Source organism: Numenius arquata, chromosome 1 (assembly GCF_964106895.1).
Source record: "Numenius arquata chromosome 1, bNumArq3.hap1.1, whole genome shotgun sequence".
NCBI classification, from domain to species: domain Eukaryota; kingdom Metazoa; phylum Chordata; class Aves; order Charadriiformes; family Scolopacidae; genus Numenius; species Numenius arquata.
In genome coordinates, this window is record NC_133576.1 from 137989650 (window position 1) to 138010623 (window position 20974).

At 41.0% G+C, this 20974-nt stretch overlaps 1 protein-coding gene across 1 annotated transcript in view; it reads right to left on the reverse strand.

Moving 5' to 3' along the window:
• ACER3 (alkaline ceramidase 3) overlaps positions 1-20974 on the reverse strand; it is a 62554-nt gene that overhangs the window by 30582 nt on the left and 10998 nt on the right. The window contains exon 2 of the mRNA XM_074152397.1: positions 8916-9026. Within this exon, the coding sequence (XP_074008498.1) occupies positions 8916-9026 (111 nt within the window). The remainder of the gene's footprint in view (positions 1-8915; positions 9027-20974) is intronic.

Here is a 20974-nt window from a genome sequence, read left to right on the forward strand (position 1 = left end):
CATCAGGTGACACTCTCCCTCTCAAGACTCCAGAGACACTTCCTCAAACACTATTGTGGTAACTATGCACAATATCGTCTTTTTTTGAAGAGATGGTTTAGATGAAGCCTAAAGAATGAAACGTAATTCTTTACGTATCACATTTATATCTGCTTATTGCAGAGGCATAACTTAAGGTATGTTTTACGTTGCAGAGGGATAACAAAAATATTTTACACCGAATAACTTAAGAACCAAGTTTCTGGTTTGCTATCTTTGGCGTATGTTATAGCTTAACACAGAACCATGCAAAAAGCTTCATGAATCTGTTTAAAAAGGAGGAAGGAGGAAACCGCATTAAAAGATGAACTGAACTGTAGCAGCCGAAGCACAATCACACTCCGCTCCGCTAACATCAATTATTTAACTGGTAACATTCGGCAGAAGGGAACTAATAGCTAATACCAGACTCGCTGGGCCAAGGGCTGGGCTCGTCAGAGCTGCTGCCTCGTGGCTCAACGCCGGGTTAGCGTTCGGTGCCAGAAACCTTGCAAAGTAAAAAGAGGAAACACCTATCACATGCCAAGGATGGCAAGGAAATATTAATTTCCTCTGCTATGCCCAGAGCACACCGCCTCTTTTTGTCGCACTTAAAGTATAACTTGTAAATTCACAAGGGGCTTGACACGTATTTGTCCCCAATAAACAGCGGTTTAATATTTAAGCTTAAATGTCTTCACATGTAGCTTCTACCTGCAGCTCTACTGGAATGCAGCTACCTTTAGATATGCTTCCAATCACATAACTTCAGGATGAAGACATTCCTAAGGAATATTTACTTCACAAAAACCATCCCTGCACTGAGACGTTCTACCAGCTTTATACTTTTCAAAATACGAGCGAACATAATCACTGCAATTAAATCAACACCATTTCCCCTCTAACTGCTGTAACTCACTTTTCACAGATACTACAAGTCACTCAGAACTTTTACACCAATGAACCTCTCAAGTTACAGGGGATATACATAAATTATGTATTAACGACAGAACACGCATTGTTACAATATTATGAGATTTGAATAGCACTTAAAAAGACTGCAAAAAAATGCAAAGTTAGCTGCTATTTGCAGACTAACACGGTCTTTTTTGTCCTGCAGCAAACACGATGTGGGGTTACTGCCATATGATAAAGTAGTTGTGTTAGTGACAATGTAAGCGTAGTCAATCTGCAAACTTTACTTCATACACAGTTATTTCACTGCGCTTCAACACCGTCCAAGACTTCAAGGCAATATCCATGCCAGAAATGATCCGACATCAAAACCCACATAATGGGCAACCAGGGGATCAGGCCTAGTCAGCATGGGTTTATAGAAGGCAGGTCCTGCCAGACAAACCTGATCTCCTTCTATGACAAGATAACCAGATTATTGGACGAGGGAAAGGCTGTTGATATTGTATACCTGGACTTTCGAAAATCATTCGATACTGTCCCCCATACAATTCTTGTGGAAAAACTGGCTTCACACGGCCTGGATGAGCATACGATCCGCTGGGTCAAGCAATGGCTGACTGGAAGGTCCCAAAGAGTGGTGCTCAATGGATTTAAATCCGGCTGGCGGCCGGTCACGAGTGGTGTGCCTCAGGGCTCAGTGTTAGGACCATTTCTGTTTAATGTCTTTATTGATGATCTCGACAAGGACATAGGGTGTATCATCAGCAAGTTCGCAGATGACACCAAGTTAAGCAGGAGTGTTGATTCCCAGGAGGATAGGGAAGCTCTACAGAGAGACTTAGATAGATTGGATCATTGGGCCAAAATCAATGGCATGAGTTTCAACAAGGGCAAGTGCCAGGTTCTGCACTTGGGCCACAACAACCCCGTGCATTGCTACAGGCTTGGGGAAGTGTGGCTGGAAAGCTGCCTGGAAGAAAGAGACCTGGGGGTTCTAATTGACAAGCGGCTGAATATGAGCCGGCAGTGTGCCCAGGTGGCCAAGAAAGCCAACGGCATCCTGGCTTGTATTAGAAATAGCGTGACCAGCAGAAGTAGGGAGGTGATTGTGCCCCTGTACTCAGCGCTGGTGAGGCCACACCTGGAGTATTGTGTCCAGTTTTGGGCACCTCAATCCAAGAGAGAGATCGAGGTGCTGGAGCGAGTGCAGAGGAGGGCAACGAAGCTGGTGAAGGGCCTGGAAAACAAATCATATGAAGAGCGGTTGAAGGAGCTGGGACTGTTTAGTCTGAGGAAGAGGAGGCTGAGGGGAGACCTCATCACTCTCTACAACTGCTTGAAAGGACATTGTAGAGAGGTTGGTGCTGGTCTCTTCTCAGAGGTAATTAGCAATAGAATGAGAGGGAATGGCTTCAAGCTCCAACAGGGTAGGTTTAGACTGGACATCAGGAAAGAATTTTTCACAGAAAGAGTGGTTGGGCATTGGAATAGGCTGCCCAGGGAGGGGGTTGAGTCACCATCCCTGGATGTGTTTAAGAGACGTTTAGATGTGGTGTTGAGGGATACAATATAGGGGAGAACTTTGTAGTGTAGGGTAGATAGTTGGACTCGATGATCCCAAGGGTCTCTTCCAACCTGGATGATTCTATGATTCTATGACATTATTCATAAGATCCAGCTCCATATATGAACCATATAAACTCCCAGGATATGAAACCCAGAGGGACACAAATATTCCCACGAATTTTTCAGTAGCTTTAAGAAGAATCAAAAATATCACATAATCGGTGATAATTCATTTTGATATAAGACTACCCATCAGCATTCAAAATTCTTATCATAAGCCTAAAGCCTTTACAGAAAAAAGCAGTTTATTAGGATTTCATAGACGTGGTTTAAATTTAAACTGTCCAAGCACTGTATGAAAACATTCTGAAGGAAGGATGCTCCAGAACTAAACACCTTTTTTAAGGTATCTACACGTGAAGTAGATGGGTGTCAAAGGGTGTCAAAGCTTCCACTAAAGACAATGGCATTATAAAGAGTAATTCAACTGGCCAAACATAAGGGGGTATTTTCACATGAACCAAAAGATTCTCGAGGCTTTACTGACTGCAATGGGAGACAGACCCCTCTGCACAGGTAGACACATATTTAGGTGTTTGAATCCAGAGCTGAATTCCACCTATGGTTTCTTACAATGGGAGAACTGAACTAATGATAAACAACAACATACTGCATCACAGAATGGTTCAGGTTGGAAGGGACCTTAAAGATCATCAAGTTCCAACCCCCCTGCCATGGGCAGGGACACCTCCCACTAGACCAGGTTGCTCAAAGGCCCATCCAGCCTGGTCTTGAACACCTCCAGGGATGGGGCAGCCACAGCTTCTCCGGGCAACCTGTTCCAGTGTCTCACCATCCTCACAGGAAAGAATTTCTTCCTAGTATCTAACCTAAATCTCCCTCTTTCAGTTTAAAACCATTACTCCTTGTCCTACGACTCCCCTCCCTGATAAAAGACGAGGGGTAATAAAGAGTCAGAGAATGAAACAACATGGAAAAGCAGAATTAAATGAACTTTTTTTTTTTTTACTGAATTATTTTGTTTTGTAACGGTTTCCCTCCACAGCGCAAGAGACAGAAGAGACCTTGGTTACTCCAAGGGTACAGCTCTACAAGTGAACTCAAGCATGGCTGGGACCGTTCCCAGACACACTAATGTAATTCTAGGGAATTGCTGGAACAGTCTGCGGCATGAATCCAGCCTGTTCCAACTAGTGCCTTCCCCAAGCAGCTCCTTGGCACAGCCCAGCAGCCAGAAGAGTCCAGGGAATTTGTATGCGGTCCCCTTGTTTTGGAGGCTAAGACAAATAGACAGGGGCTGTTCCACGCTCCTTAGCTCTGGAATGTTCCCAAGTACATTTGATTTACAAACGTCGACAGGGCCTAAGCACCTCTCTATGGCTGTTAGATAAGACTAATGAAATTAACTTTGACTGAAGGGCTTCTAACAGCTATTTTCACAGATTGAGTTCCACTGGAAATGATGGTTAGCAAGTTGTTTGTGAGTTCCTATGGCTATGTCTAACGTAGAAAACTTTGTCCATCCTTTTTTTTTCTCCGCTTTGGCACAGCTTGAATGACTGAGCCCTATTGAACAGGCAAAAGAAATACAAAACAGAATAATCCTTCCAAATTTCAAGTAACACATCTAATAAAATATGTAACTCCATTGACTGCTTTTTATCTTCTTAGGTTCATAACAGTTACAGCCTTTTTTATTTCTTTTTTATTAAATATATATATACACACAAACTTTTCCCAGTTTCCCAGGATGCATGAGGATATGAGATATGGTAGAACCTGATTCAATACCACAGCATCATAAGGAACCATCCAAACCTAACTGCTTATTCTTCGAGGTAGTGACAATCTGATGATTTCTCCACCTACTTAGAATGATAGAATCATAGAATCATTCAGGTTGGAAAAGACCCTTGGGATCATCGAGTCCAAACATCAGTCCTACTCTACAAAGTTCTCCCCTATACCATATCCCCCAACACCGCATCTAAACGACTCTTAGACTCATCCAAGAATGGTGACTCAACCACCTCCCTGGGCAGCCTGTTCCAGTGTCTGACCACTCTTTCTGTGGAGAATTGTTTCCTAATGTCCAGTCTAAACCTACCCTGTTGCAGCTTGAAGCCATTCCCTCTTGTTCTACTGCTAATTACCTCTGAGAAGAGACCAGCACCAACCTCTCTACAGTGTCCTTTCAAGTAGTTGTAGAGAGTGATGAGGTCACCCCTCAGCCTCCTCTTCCTCAAACTAAACAGTCCCAGCTCCTTCAATTGCTCTTCATAAGATTTATTCTCCAGGCCCTTCACCAGCTTCGTTGCCCTCCTCTGCACTCGCTCCAGCACCTCGGCATCTCTCTTGGATTGAGGTGCCCAAGACTGGACACAATACTTAAGGTGTGGCCTCACCAGTGCTGAGTACAGGGGGACAACCACCTCCCTGACATGCCTTCATGAGATCACCTTCATTAGATGCAACATGCTAAAGTAACTGGTTAAGGTTATTCTTCATCATTTACAGGTTGATTAAATAGTTCTCTAAAGCTTAAAAATTGTACCCAGTTCCTATTGAGTTAATTGTTGGAGTTAACCCTGTTGGAACGGGACCAGAGGAGGGCCACGAAGATGATCAGAGGGATGGAGCACCTCCCCTATGAAGACAGGCTGAGAGAGCTGGGGTTGCTCAGCCTGGAGAAGACAAGGCTCCAGGGAGACCTTATAGCAGCCTTCCAATCCCTAAAATGGCTACAGGAGAGATGGGGAGGGACTCTTGATCAGGGAGGGGAGCCATAGGATGACAGGTAATGGTTTTAAATTGAAAGAGGAGAGATTTAGATGAGATATTAGGAAGAAATTCTTTACTGTGAGGGTGGTGAGACCCTGGCCCAGGTTGCCCAGAGAAGCTGTGGCTGCCCCATCCCTGGAAGTGTTTAAGGCCAGGCTGGATGGGACTTTGAGCAACCTGCTCTAGTGGAGGTGTCCCTGCCCATGGCAGGGTGTTGGAACTTGATGGTCTTTAAGGTCCCTTCCAACTCTAACCATTCTATGATTCTAATTGACAACGTGCCCTTTGAGCTGACAGACAGTAGAATTAAGGGCTGAGAACAGTGTGCTGTAACTCAAAGAACTGGCTGAAAAGTGCAACTCAAGTCTCGGCATCAGTATGAAAAAGAAATTTATTTCAACAGTTATTTAGAAATCCCCCCTGTTGTCCTGCCAACTTTGGATCTTAGCATGTATGTGAAATACACAGTGCTTCCCTAATTCAAAATGCATTTGGTTCAAAGAGGAAATAAATGTCAACAAAAGAAATTGTGGGGTATAAAGTGAAGCACTGGACACAGCATGGTAAAACACAAAGGAACTGACAATCAGCTAAATGTCTGGAAGCATCCAAAAGAAACAGTTAATTTGGATCAAAATAATGTCTAGAAACAACACTTCTTATGTTCTCAAATGCTAATGGATTTAATTTTAATGTCCACTTTGACAGCTGTCTTTTAACATCTTGTAAAATCCCAGTAATGATTCAAAGATGTTAAAACCTAACTGAAGTGCCCTCCCTTCCGCCCCCATCTTCAGGGCAGAACTGTTAAAATAATTTCTACTTTACCAAAAAAACCCTCAGACACCACAGGCCAGTTAGACACTCTCCTATATCGTCTTTAATGAAGCACGGTGTCTGAAGAGAAATAGAGTTTATGTTAAAAGAGTGAAAAAAGAGTTTGTGTTAAATTCACTATCCCTTTACAGATTAAGTCTATACTTGTTTACTGCAAATAAAGAGTGAAATCTCTTAGTGAATGAAATTACTGTAAGGGAAAGAATTCTCTCTGGTATTTTCTTACAAAAAAAAAAAATTCCGTACACTTACTCTATCTCCACTTCAGTCACACGCACAGAAAGAATGCCAGTGCTGCTGGCACATTTCAACTATGTTTAAAATTCTGTTTATCTTCTCATTTACTGCTTTTGTTCTGTAGTAGAACAAATTTTGATATAAGAGGTTTGTGATTCCAAACCACCCTGTTCTTGGTTTTCACTGAGAAACTATAAAGCCGCCTATATTCCTTTACCTCTTTCAACAGTCCATAGCGTGACAAATACTGAAGCAGAGACAAAAACAGAAGAGAAACATTTTTGGGAGTGACCTTTAATGTTAGGTTCCAAAATATGAGATAAAAATCAAGCCATGCAAGCATTTATCACTTCAGACAGGAGTCAAAGGCATCCCAGTCGTAGATGAGCAGAGCCCAGCTGGAACTCAGGAGTGCCCTCCAGCACTGCTGGCAAACGCAGCCAGAGCTCCCTTCATCAACACCAAGAACAGCATAAAACTGAAGGCCACGGAATTAACTGTGATCAAAGACAGACCTTTTCTTTTTTTTTTAAAAAAAAACAAAACAAAACAACAAAAAACCATTAAACAGTACATGAGAAATGCCCACTCAGAGCAGTCTTGGTGTGACAGCCTGATGTTCTAGTCAGGTAGTGGCACACCGTCCATACCACAGAATGATATGGGGTTGGAAGGGACCTCTGGAGATCATCTAGTCCAACCCCCCTGCCAAAGCAGGTCCACCCAGAGCAGGTTGCACAGGAACGTGTCCAGGCAGGTTTGGAATGTCTCCAGAGACGGAGACTCCACCACCTCCCTGGGCAGCCTGTAAATCCATCATGAAGCCTGTAAGTCCATAATGAAGTGTCACTGACAGAGGCAGCCACAAGTTACTGTGAAGACTGAGTCTCAAACACAGAGTTTTACTACTATTTTTTTTTTTAGTTTAGAAAGAATGACAGTATAGGATACTTTGATTCAAGAAAACGCAGAGTCAACTTCTGCAAACGCTTACACACTGTTTCTTTCCCTGCCTTTTTAAAAGGAAACCCTGACCTTCAGGAATTCCTTCTGCCAAACTATTTTATACTGAGACAAAAAAGAATAATTACTCAAAACCATAAAAAGCCTACAAATGGCTATTTGGAAAGTGTTCAGACAACATCCAAAGCTTTACATTGTTGCTGCTTATCTTTCACACATATGAGCAAAGCCGATGTAACTGAAAAATCACAAGTTGTGATTGTTGTACCTAGTATATGTTGTACCTAGTATATGTTACAGTTTAATTGGCATCAAGAATACATTTAGCACAGAGATAAGTGGTTTTTGACAATGTTTGTTTAAATACATGAGTGTGCCAATCTTAAAAGGAACATTTACAATAAACCAATCTCTTTCCACTGAGAAGACTGGGAAATACAGCCTCCACAGAGGTAGGAGCTATAGCAAACATAGAAATCTTGTGAAACACAGAAATTCTGTGAAATCTACTTCAAGACCCAACTGCCAAATCTGAACCATCTTCAAACATCTTTTTTTCTTATAAGGAACATGACTTCTAGTTACATAATTAATGTTTTAAAGGAAGTTGGTTCTTTTCAGGATTTTGCTATGTAAAAAAAACCAGACTGCCCTGAAGTTCACCAATGGACCAACGTCACATTGTTCTTCCATCCTTGCAAAACTTCCCAGACACGATGGCAGTTCGGTTGTTGAGCGATATACGCCAAAGAGGAACTGAAAACAAATTCACACTCATCAAGAATGCTTTCCCAGTTCCTTCAAGATCTCTGCCATTTCTTGTATTACTGTTCCACACAAATGTCACAAAACCACTAATATAGTGTGAAACAGTTTGGAAGCAGGACACGCAAAACATCTTCTGTAATTCATCTTAAAAGAATACAGGGAGCTAAGATGCACTGAGCAGGACTTAAAGCTAGAAAAAGATCAATTTAAAACCTCATGAGGTTATTTAGTGAATTCTAAATTCATGTCACAGAATCACAGAACGATATGGGATTGGAAGGGACCTCTGGAGATCTTCTCGTCTAACCCCCCTCCCAAAGCAGGCCCACCTAGAGCAGGTTGCACAGAAACGTGTCCAGGCAGGTTTTGAATGTCTCCAGAGGAGACTCTACCACCTCCCTCCTCATGTTTAGGTGGAACTTCTTATGTTCAAGTTTCTGCTCATTTCCTCTTGTCCTGTCCCTGGGCACCACTGAAAAAAGACCGACCCCATCCCCCTGACACCCACCCTTTAAGTATTATAGGTGTTGATCAGATCCCCCCTCAGTCTTTTCTTCTTCAGACTAAAAAGATCCAAGCCCCTAAGCCTTTCCTCGTAAGAGAGAGATGCTCCAGCATCTCCCAACAAACACCAATTGTATGTCCTCCCAAAAAATACCAATTTCCTGTAAACATTAACAATATAACATATTGAGGTTTATGTTCCACACACCTAGTATTTGGATTTTACTACTTGGTTTATTAATATTTCAGTGCACATCTGAGCTCCCTTTATAATGAAAGAGCAAATTAAGTTTTACACATACCTGTGAGACACAAATACGCAGCTAAATATCGTTTTTCAAGGCCATCTTTATAGGTCTGAATCGCACCATAGACTGGAGGTAGAATGAAAATCAGGTTACTCACTGTGTTCCCTGTAGGACAGAAATGAAAAGCAAAGATTTAGAACTGGGTACTGTGCACTTAGAATAAATAAAGCAGCGTTCACTTATTAAAAAAAGCTTCGGCAGTTTTTATCAAGAAAGCTACACATTTTTGGACATTGTCTTCTGCTTTCACACACAATACAAAGTTGAACTTTGGTACAACACAGTTAACGACTTGAAGGCTGAGAATATTTTAACTCTTTTGTCCTTTTCCACATGTTTGGATAGTAGTAAAATACTGATTTAACTAAAAAGTTTGGCTTAGACAGTGCTTACTTTCTTGGCAGGAGGCAGAAAAATAAAGTTACCTTGATTGCACAGCTCACAAATTAAACCCCAATTCCTTAAGGAGATATAAGCCCCAAATAGTTCAAGCCTGGTATTTTAAAAGAGCTGTTTGTTTGTTTTCTCTTTTCTTAAAGCTATTCTTGGAACTCTCTCCTCTACACTCCCTTCAGATACTTTAAGGTCACTGAGTGAGTCGTTCCCAAATGAAACCAGTTCAGTCTTTAGTATTAGCATGGTAGTCACCGCGCACACACGGAACAAGCCAGATGGGATCTGCGATACAGCATCACAATCTAAGACCAAAGACTGTAAGAGGGTATGACAAGGAACAGCAGAAAGTCAGAAGCCACTACTGATCAGCATGACAGGCAACTGTCAAAGCTTATCCAGAGGTGATTCTACCCTTCTACTCCGCTCTTGTGAGACTCCACCTGGAGTACTGTGTCCAGCTTTGAAGTCCTCAACACAGGAAGGACATGGACCTGTTGGAGTGGGGCCAGAGGAGGCCATGAAGATGATCAGAGGCCTGGAGCACCTCTCCTATGAAGACAGGCTGAGAGAGTTGGGGTTGTTCAGCCTGGAAAAGAGAAGGCTCCAGGGAGACCTTATAGCAGCCTCCCAATCCCTAAAGAGGGCTACAGGAGAGATGGGGAGTGACTCTTGATCAGGGAGTGGAGCCACAGGATGAGGGGAAAGGGTTTTAAACTGAAAGAGGGGAGATTTAGATGAGATCTCAGGAAGAAATTCTTTCCTGTGAGGGTGGTGAGACACTGGAACAGGTTGCCCAGAGAAGCTGTGGCTGCCCCATCCCTGGAGGTGTTCAAGGCCAGGTTGGATGGGGCTTGGAGCAACCTGGTCCAGTGGAGGTGTCCCTGCCCATGGCAGGGGGGTCGGACCTCCATGATCTTTAAGGTCCCTTCCAACCCAAACCATTCTATGATTTTTTAAGAGCCCGACCTTCAGCAAGACACCACCGCTCTCCGTCCCTCCTGCTGAAGCTGAGATGCAATACATAGAAATGAGACGTGTTGCAGGGATCAGAGAAAGCAAGAACCAGCCAAGAGTCCAGCTCTCATACCAGGGGGCATGGCGGCTCTTCCATCTCTAGGGAAGATGAGGGAACCTTTATTTTTGTTTTCATTAAAACTACTCCTTCAATTTGATTTAGATGCGTTTTTTTTTTTAACAAACTGTCCTGGCCTATGCAAAAGTACAATGAAATATTGAGAAGTGAAGCATACGGAAATGGTACATTTCTCACCAGAAGGGATGCAGATTCAGCTTTTTAGCCTAACCACAAATCAAAAGTTTGAGAATAAAGCTTATGTAATGGGAATAAAATGACATGCAATTTGGGGAAAAGAGCAAATCTATTATAAAAGGCAGAACGTTGCTTACATAAATTAAAATGCACACTTTTACATGCCAACAGTTAAATATATGTAAAACTGTAACTTTAAATTCAAAATATCTCAATGAAAAGTACAATGTATGAGGCTATGGAGAGGCCAAAAAATTCCCTATTTCTGGCTTTTTTATTCAGCCGAAAAATCTCAGAAGAGTTTACCTTTCCAAAACAAAGAACAAGAGCAAGCAGGCCATGTCTGAGTCACTCCCCTAATTCAAGCACCTATTTTTCAAGGAGTCCTACTTCCCAAGATCCATCCCAAAGAAAAACTATGATCATACAACCCCAAAGTATTACAGTACCTCCAAGAACAATAATCCGTACTTTTCATGTTTACAGAAAATTCAAAACTAAACGGAAAGAAAGGTTGTTTCATAACACATGAAGCAGAAGTGTACCTAATTAACAAGTTAGCTCTTTTAAATTCTCACAAAGCAGATTCAAATCTTAATTTGAGACAGTCTTCTTGACTGGACAAAAATCCATCTGATTTTTATCAGATCTTCTTTAAATCACTTCCTTATTGATTTAACATCATCTCCCGCACAACCATGAATTTCACCAAGTTGTAACAAGCAAAACAGAGATGCGCCAGAGATCTTACTCTTCCAGTCAGCTCCGGAGTTAAGTTCCTCCATGTAGAAGAAACCCAGCTGAAATCAAAACAGCTCTGCAAAGACATACAAGTTTATACCAATATAAAAGGCCTTTTTCATGCTTAAGTTCTTTGGGGAATCATTAACCTTTTACCACATTCCCCGCAGTGTTGCAATGGGCAGTGATTCACTTTCAGTGGAGAGCGGGTTTGGAAGAAATCCACTAAAACTCGGTATTGTGTGGTACACATTGACCATTACCACGTCTTCCCACACATCCTGCACAGACGTCATCCAGCCTCCGAAGGTAGAGTAAAAGCTACATGGTCTGGATAGCCAACCTTCTGCCTTCTAAAGCGGGTCTCAACTATGCCCATTTTCAAGAGAAATTATTAGACATTATATAAATATCACGGTTCAAGGTCACTTCATTACGAAACTGTCAAAAGCTTGGCAAAAATTCAAATGTGAAAATGCCAAACAAAAGAAATACCATGATGTGTATCCACAACTGGGAAGGCACAGGACTTTAGAATAGAGTTGCAGTAGAAAAACAAACTTCAAAATGGATGTAAAAAGGCAAAGAGATTCTTCTGTAGGAAAGCGAAGGTTTCAACACTTCCTGTAAAGCTATAATTATGTTACATTATTGAAAATTTATGAGCGTTTAATCTAGGACCATCTTGCCGAGAGAGGAAATACCGTAGACCTAATCTAGCTGTAAATTCCTGCCACTCCTTCTCTGCACTTTTTGGCCCATATTATTCAGAACATTTATAGCCCGGATTAGGCAAGCCTATTTGCAAAACATACTTATTGAAAGGTGTGCAAATTTTTTTAAAAAGGGAAATGGGGGCGGGAGAACAATGAAGTCCTCTGGCATGCTGCTAGCAAAATGACTTCTTTCAAGAACAAAAATTACAAGGCCTCTTTCAAGCCCCAGGTCCCTAGAAGTGGGTATTTCATAAAAGTCTAGCTAGTCTTTACAGGATTATCCTCACACAGAATAGCTTATAAATTCATTAAAAGGGATTTTTACTAATTCCATCCCAAAATGGCAGTGGGATACGCAGAGAGATTAGCAAACAATACCAAGAAAGAAGAAAAAGGTGACACAACTACAGACTCATAGGTCTGAAGTTAATTAACAAACAAGTAAGTGAAACAAGTTTTGAAGGAAATAGATATGGAAGTCGAAAATGGGAAAAAAGTTTAACTGCCAAGAAACCTAATCTTTTTCACACAGTTCTCTTTAAAAAAAAAAAAAAAAAAGAAAAAAAAAAATGGAGAACCTATTTGGGAAAACCAGAGACCGGAGAATATACAACTAAGGAACCAGGTAGAAGGTTTGCAAAATAATTAAAGAAGAGATTATTGGTTATGCCTGTAAGAAATTTAGTGTATCAGAAATGAGATGCATGTGGATGGACCTGGGCTCAACTGTTTACAGCATTCTTATATTTCAGTACTGGATTCCTTGAATACTGGTCCAGGGAGTGATCTAATTTTTCTTTGGTGACCAAAGACTGCTTCTCAGCATTTTATCTCCAGCACGTCTGTCAACAGAAAGGAGGACTAGATTATCAGAGGAAGAAATGAATGAACTCACAGACTGAAACGACAGGAATGGGATTAAGTATGATGGCCAAGAACACACTTTTCAATGTGAATATGAATCCTTATGCCAATCGTAGGATTAATCTGTTTGAAGAGGGAGAAAAGTGAATTAAGATCACATGGTGACTGACCACAAGCCATCTCTGGAAGGCTGGAACCAAGACCTCAAGATTTATTTCCAGTAGAGGCAGGGAAAATAGTACTGTCTTCATGCAAGCTAACAGTAGAATACGCTGTTCTCAATAATATTGTTGAAAGAATAAAGAGATATAAACTAACCCCAAATAAATGCAGGCTAGAAGCTAGAGGTAAGCTTCCCACCGAAGAGGAGACATTTACAAGTGCTTCCCCGCAGAAACGGGCAGCACGATGAATCTTCCTGCTTTCAGGGTGAAGCTCAGTAAGCTCCAAAGCAGGCTTTTTAGTGCTGTGATGTGGTGGCCTGTCACAGTAGTAAACCAGACTATGTCCACAAAGATTAGAGATGGTACTAGGCAAAGTCCTAAATTAATGGCTAATCATGGCAAATGCAGACTGGGTGACTGACCTTACAAATTTTCATAAAAGTCTTTCAGGACTGTTTTAATGCAAACCATTGTTCCAAAATACTGTTTTATTCATTGAGAGAATGCCATATGGTACCAGAACAGAATCAAATTTATGCAAAACATCATTTCAACAGGCCTCTGTCTCTGGGAAGTACAGCTGTACTGTGTTAAACCACATCTGCACACTGTTCTACAAATAGAACAGCAAAACCTGACAAGTCTTTTTTTACGATGCATGTACATTCACAGTCATCATCAGGTCCCAAAAAACACACACAGTATCATAAATGCACAAAGATCTGCACGAAGACTGAGCACCGCAAAGACAAAAAATATAAACTTAAAGAGGAAATAGTATTTACAGGCAAACACAGGCACAATATACTGCTTACGGTTACATACACAGCTTGGTACAGTTAGAGTACACAGAGTACAGAGAGTACACAAATTTGAAAGACTTTCAAAAAGTTTCTAATTCCCCAAATATGTAGTTAATTCTACATTAGAAAGTCATTTCTACAATAAATTTGGATGAGGAGTCAAAAGGATAAGCCAAGTAAAGTTGTAAATAAGTCAAGTTGTAACAGAACACGGCCATAAAGAAATACTACACAGGTTGTAAAAACATCAGGAAGACAACGCTGGGAGTTAGAATACAAGAGATGTTTCCAGTGAGAAAGTAAAAGTGCTATTATAAAAACGAAGCACAGATTATCATCTTCAGCTTTTGACAAGGTGACCAGTGTGATTTACAGAGTGTTAAGAGATCCTTTCTCCTATGTTTGTACACGGAAAGACTGCAAGATTTACCAACTGCGAGGACCTGTGGATATCATTCTGTGATTCTGTCATTTTTTCAAATGTTAAAATGCTCTTTCTCTCTGTCAAACAAATGAAGACTTTTCACCGCTGTGGTTTCAACAAGACTCAAAACCAACAGAAATAAGCGTTACCCCCAAAGAGCAAAGAAGAAAATTTTTGCAATTGAAAAAGTTGACTATACATAAAAACCTAATTTAAAATCAAGACTAACAAACATGATGTTCATTACAGGCTTTCAGCCTCCCCTTAAGGACAACTGTACCTCACCGTGAAACACAAGAAAGGAGAGTGACTGCTATTTTCTAAAATAGATACCAAAGTTGCAATGAAGTCAAAGTGTCCCTCCAAGTACAACAAGCAAGCAAGCAAACAAGATTTTGAGGCTGAAAACATCCATTTCATTGTCTGAGTAACATGGTGCACAGTCAATTGTAGTGCAGTTCCCAGCTCACACAGCTTTTTTTTTTTTCCTTTTTCCATCATTGCATGAAGAAAATAAAAATAATTACAGAAACCAAACACTGTCAGATAGCATCACGACACATGCAGAACAGAACTTGAATCATCCTTCTAGCTGCTTTCAGATATAAGAAATTCTATCTTACGGCTTTTGTTTCTGGAATAATCTCAAGCAGCTCTGGTACAAAATGCAGCTCATTTACCAAATTTAAAGAAAATGTGAAGCAACTCACGGATTCAGGCATGTTTGAGAGAGTAACCGTCTACCATGGGGATAAAGCTTTCTTCTAAAAAGAGGGTTTGGAAGAATCTCTAGGGATATGAAACCAAAGATGAACACACACAGAGAATAACAGCAAAAGCAAAGCATAAAAAGGGTACTCCTGTGGCCCAGCATCACCAGATAAGGTGAAACAATAAAAGACAAAGAGGTGTTTGGAAATTAGATTTGAACTGGAGGAGTAAGCAGCCAACAGCTTAAAGAGTGAGGAGGAATACAGAGTATTTCCTTACAAGAATAAGAAATTCATTCAAATTGAATATGGGAGCCCTTGCTAAGATACAAGAAATTCATAGCTCACCTATCACAGCATTTTAAGTGTCAACAGAGGAGTTAATTTGAAAATCCAACAAGTTTCCATACAGTATATGCTGTATATTATCAGTCAATAATAACTAAGCCAGAGCCCAGAGGAGATTTGTACCACTGACGTTCCAAAATATCGGTATTTCATGATTGTTCCGAAGACCCAACTACACAGAATCAGCTTTTTTGGCCACTAAGTTCAATCTTGCGGTGTGTTCACTCACGGCTTATCACCAGGAGGGCAATATAGCAATTAGATTTTCACTTCCACCAGCCTTTTTTAATATCTTCCACTTCAAAGTCTACAATAACTGCACTTCAGAGTGTCAGGAAATGAAAACTCCTGTCTCCATTTGATATTTCAGAAGGACCTCAGGGGGAGGAAACCAAGTCATCCCGACGGGAATTTTGCCAATATGTAATTACTGAACTCGCTACTTGCAAATGTCCACGAAGGATCAATATAAACTTCCTGTTACTCAGAGAAACACAACACAGTGTTACTCCAGGCTGGAGCACAGGACAAACGATGACTTAAAGGAAAAAAAAATAAAAATGGGGGTGGGGATGGTTTAGAGTGTTTATTTTGAAGTGAAAAGATCCATTTCTTACCTCCTGTAATTTTCCTTTCCAAATACTAAGCAAGACTTGATTTCCTTTACCTGGAGATTAACTGAAGTTGCAAATTCAGCAATTCAGCTGCAACTTGGATTAGCCACCACGTTTCTAATAACAACATGGGGAAAACACTCAAGAAAACAAATAGTGAGGCAATTACTGAACCGTATAAGCTATGTATGAAAGCTTCCTGAAGTACTATAAAAATTGGTACAGATAAATAACAATTTAAACTAATGGGTTGTTAGAGAGACCATTAGATCTCCCTAGGTATTTCAAATAAAATCAGAAATCTGAAAAGCGAGTTAATATAGACCATAGGAATCATAAAACTAAAAGGCAGATAAAACGCCACAGAAAAATGTGATAAAATGAGTACATTACAAAGGAATGGTGCATTAATCTAGCTATTATGAGAAAAACTGTAAAGGACAAATAAGAGGGGGGTGTCAGATACAGCAATCAGGAGTCCTATAAAGAAAAAGAAAGATCTTAAAAAAGAAAAAGAACAGCTACCTAAATCTTGGTCAGGCAGCAGCTACAAGAAAGAAATGAGGAAACCAACAGATTTACATAGGGAAAGGACTGAAAAAAAATATTATTTATCTTACTAAAGAAGAGCATCCTGATCAGCAGTAACAGACTGAAACAAGGAAAGGGGAAGTTTAGGTAGAACATCTAGAAATCAAGTTAATTCGGCAGCAGCAACTCCTAAAAGAAGCCACGAATCCTGGAACAGTTTCAAACAAGACTGGACAACGCGCTGCAAGACAGATGAAGGAAACAATCCACCGTGGGTGAAGAGAGGAAGCAAAGGAGGCAGGAACGCAGCCTCCTCCTCCTCCTCCTCACTGCTAGCACTGACAGAGACACATACCACTGGTGTGAGCACACTGCCTCCCAGTCGCACGCTGCTCAACAGTGCTGTTTCCAGTAAGTCAAAATGCTGGGATAAGGCCAAAAAAATCCCAAGGCAGCTTTGCTGGTGCAGAGCTGGTGGCCACTGGGAGGTTTAGAGCGTTTAAAGGCAGTGGGCAGGGCTTCTAGATTTTCTAAGCTGCTTCTACCTTGCTGGGCCTCCAATTCTCCAGGATATGTAAATATCTGATATCCTTCTGAACAAAAATTGCACAGGTAAGCCACTTCAGTGATTTACTGGATGGGGGGGGGGGGGGGGGGGTAGGTATGAGGTAATTTTAGGAGGAAAAAAAAGATTAATTATTAACAACACAATTTTATTTTTATTCCCAGTACTCGTTTATGAGCGGTTCCAACGTGCTGTGTCAAGTGATACGTTCTGATTTATGGCCTTACACACTTTATATTCCAGCTGCAGAATTCATTCCCCTGGCATTCATCATACCAGTTCACCTAATATTTTTGTAGATGTTTTTACTCTGATTACAGTATTTCGCGTTACGTTTGTGTTCCTCAAAACAATCAAAAGGTAATTAGAAGGAAAAGCTCTCGACGCTCCTGACTAACAAAGCACACACAAGAAAGCTCAGTTTAAACCTGTAAAGCGTGGGTGGATTTTCTAATGCACAAGCCTCCCTTCGGTATGCAGGGCTTACAAAAGCACTTATTATTAAACTGCTTCTGAATTGCCTTAGGTTACAATTAAGCCATCCTTTTCTTTACCCTCACCTCTCTACAAAGTGCTTTGCTACGGGTGTAGTAAAGACACTAGAAAATCAGAACCTAACAGGAGACCGTACAAACGCTGACCTTGCTTCTTATTACGCTAAAAATAAGTATGTGAAAGCTAATGCTACACAAATCCAAATTGTAAAGCTACACGTTTCTTCATGAGAAACTGACAGCCTTGCAGTCCCAAAAATCCAACATTTGCGTTCACAAAGCAGATTTAAACTTAGATGGTGAAACACTCATTGCTGGGCTAAGAAGTTCTTGCTCTTCCCCCCTCAAATCTAAACCATACTGGTTTCCTATTTAGTCTCCATTACTGCAGTGACCGAGCAAACCCAGTCTTCTGCATGCTTATCCTCAATATCCCTGGCAAGAAGATGACAGGTGCCTGAGTCAGAAAGAAACCTGCATAAAACCAAAGCCAGGACTTTCAAACACCAAAGCGTTCTTCTAGCCACTAGACCATCCTTACCTGCCAGAAGAAAAATTAATTAGTTGACCACAACACCTCTCGTAAATAAAGCTTCAAAGTAGAAAGTACATCAGAGTAAGAACAGGGTACTTTCCAGAAAGAACGTTTTTGTTACCAATTCTTGTAACGTTTAGCATAATGGAGTCCTGCTTTTCCTTCTGGAATTCTTAAAGACGATCACAAATGATGAAAAAGTGTCTAAAGACCCAGAACTTGGATTGATGGAGTTTTTTTTGGAGGAAGGATGACTTTTTTTTTTTTTTCCCCGGAGGAATCTATCTTGAAGCCTTTCATGAGTGAAGTCCAAGGTCTGCACAAGACGCTGTTCCTCAGAAAAGGGTCAATAGGGCAGATTACAAAATGTGGAGGACCAACTGTGAAGTTTAACAGATAATTAAATAACGGAAATACTCTGAGATGACAGGCCAGAATAAAGAGGGCTACAACAGCTATACCAAAAAGCCATGTTCCTCACTTTTGAAGCCAATTATCTTACTGTGGCTCTAATTACGTCTATCACAAGTGCAGGGCATTCTGAAGTATTAACGAAGGTGTTTTGGGTTTTGAAGGGAATATTACATATCCTTAAATACTGTTATTTTTCATAACAGAAGTGCTAGAATCTATCTTTGGCCATTTTTTGAAATGGCCTGGACAAATATGTTAGTACACAGCTCCTTTACAGGACATTTTATTCCCAGTCCAAGATATCCACAATTAACTGGACTACAGGGAATAAACTTGCATTGCAACTAGCTGATATGCCATATTTTAATGTTGCTTTCCTAGAATATGGGAAGCCTCGTGGAAAAAAAGCATAATTTCCCTGATAAACATGCATCCAAGATGATAGCAAGCAGACCAATTACTTTGAAGTATACCTGGAAGGATTTTGCAAGTAAATTTAAAGTAAAAACAGTCGACATAGGCAGATCATTTGAAATATCAATCTAGAAAGCTCACCGAAAGCAAGTGCTTACAGCTGGGAAATGCAATCAAAGTCTAAAGAGATTAGGCTGAAATGATGTAAAGTTAGAATATTACATGCAATAAGCTTGTTGCTGAAGGGCAGATTTGCTACTATTATAGCCTTTACTGGAAAACAAAATAAAACATATTTTAAATGTTATTTTAAGATAGGCTGATGATGTCAGACTGGAAGGAAACAACCAAGATGGGGAAGCTTACCCTTCAGCCGCTGCTAAAACTAAGCAGTGACCAACATGATGTTATAGTAATCATCCATTTAATTTTCATCATCTTTAACTCCTTCCAGTTCACCTTTCTTCTATGCTGGTGTCAGCATCCTGCTTTAACGTAAGGGGATCTTATCAATATCTAAAGGGTGGGTGTCAGGAGGATGGGGTCAGACTCTTCTCAGTGGAGCCCAGTGACAGGACAAGGGGCAACGGGAACAAACTGGAACACAGGAAATTTCATATCAACACAAGGAAAAACTTCTTTCCTGTGAGGGTGGCAGAGCCCTGGAAGAGGCTGCCCAGAGAAGTGGCAGAGTCTCCTTCTCTGGAGATATTCAAAACCCACCTGGACGCGTTCCTGTCCAACCTGCTCTGGGTGAACAGCAGGGGAGTTGGACTAGATGATGTCCAAAGGTCCCTTCCAACCCCCACAATTCTGTGATTCTGTGATTCCATGTCTGCACCAACTCCTCTAAACCTAAGAGTCTGTCCAGAGCAGAAAGCAGAGCTTTTGGCAGCTGACAGTTTTGAGGTACCGGAGTACATCCAGCCCAGCATCTGTCGGTCCTCACCACAAATAGAGATAGCAACTTGAGGCACAGTAAGCTGTGGGTTATCTTCTCAGAGGCTCTGTAGGACTCTTCCAGGCATGGCGCAGTGACATAGAAGAGCTAAGCATTAGGGGAGCCCAAAGTGCTCACTGGATGGTGGATGGCAGAGAACAACGTGTGTCAGAGCTCATTTTCAGATATTTGTGCATTTAGTTTGAGTAGCCTTTCTTTGAAATCCAAATCCTCTTGCTTTCCTCCCTTTCTTTCTATCGGTGTGGATTTCCCCTGGGTGTCCAGTCTCTCCTACTAATGACTCACGCCATTCTTTAGCATTTTGCTCTACTCGGATGGTAGGAAATTAAAGGTGAGATGCTTCGTGACAAATGCAAAACAGAGCACGTGGAGATAATGAAACTAGTGAGCAACCACAGCCTGATTCAGATATACAGCGACCATTCAAACACCGACTGGTGACATTCCCTCTCTTACCAGCAATAGTAACAAAAAATCCCATCTGGAACTATCTTTTTTTTTCAGGACTGCCGTAAATGAAAAATCCTAAGGTTACCTCAAATGTGATGAAAGAAAGGCACCTGATCTCAGAAACGACTCAGACTCTTCTTCACTCCTAAGTACCTCTTTTGTGCAGGCACTTCTTTTCTCTAAGTCCTCATAACCTTTTCCAGTTAATATGGCAACCTGCAGCAAGAACTTTCAACAGTACTCAATTAATTCACTAACCCAAGACCCAAAGGGTGTCACTCCTGGTTGGCAGCCTCCAACTCTATCCTTTAGTCACTGCCCAATTGTCATTTCAAGACAACTTTCTTGTTCTTGCTTGAAAAATGAAAAGAAAAATATTGGCAACATCCGCCCACAAACCTTGGCAAAAGCTATTTATCTAGATGGAAAATGAAGCTGCTTCTCCACAAAGCCAGTAACATAAAAGTCCAAATCTTAAGTATCTCACAATCTAAACCAAGTACAGGAAGAGATATACAACACATCGAAGGTTCAAGTTTTAAACACTGTCTTTTTGGGGTAAATATAACTTAATATGGGACCTACATCGTAACATTTCATAAGGTGGGTGGCAAGTATCTGGGCAGAAGTCAATTTTAC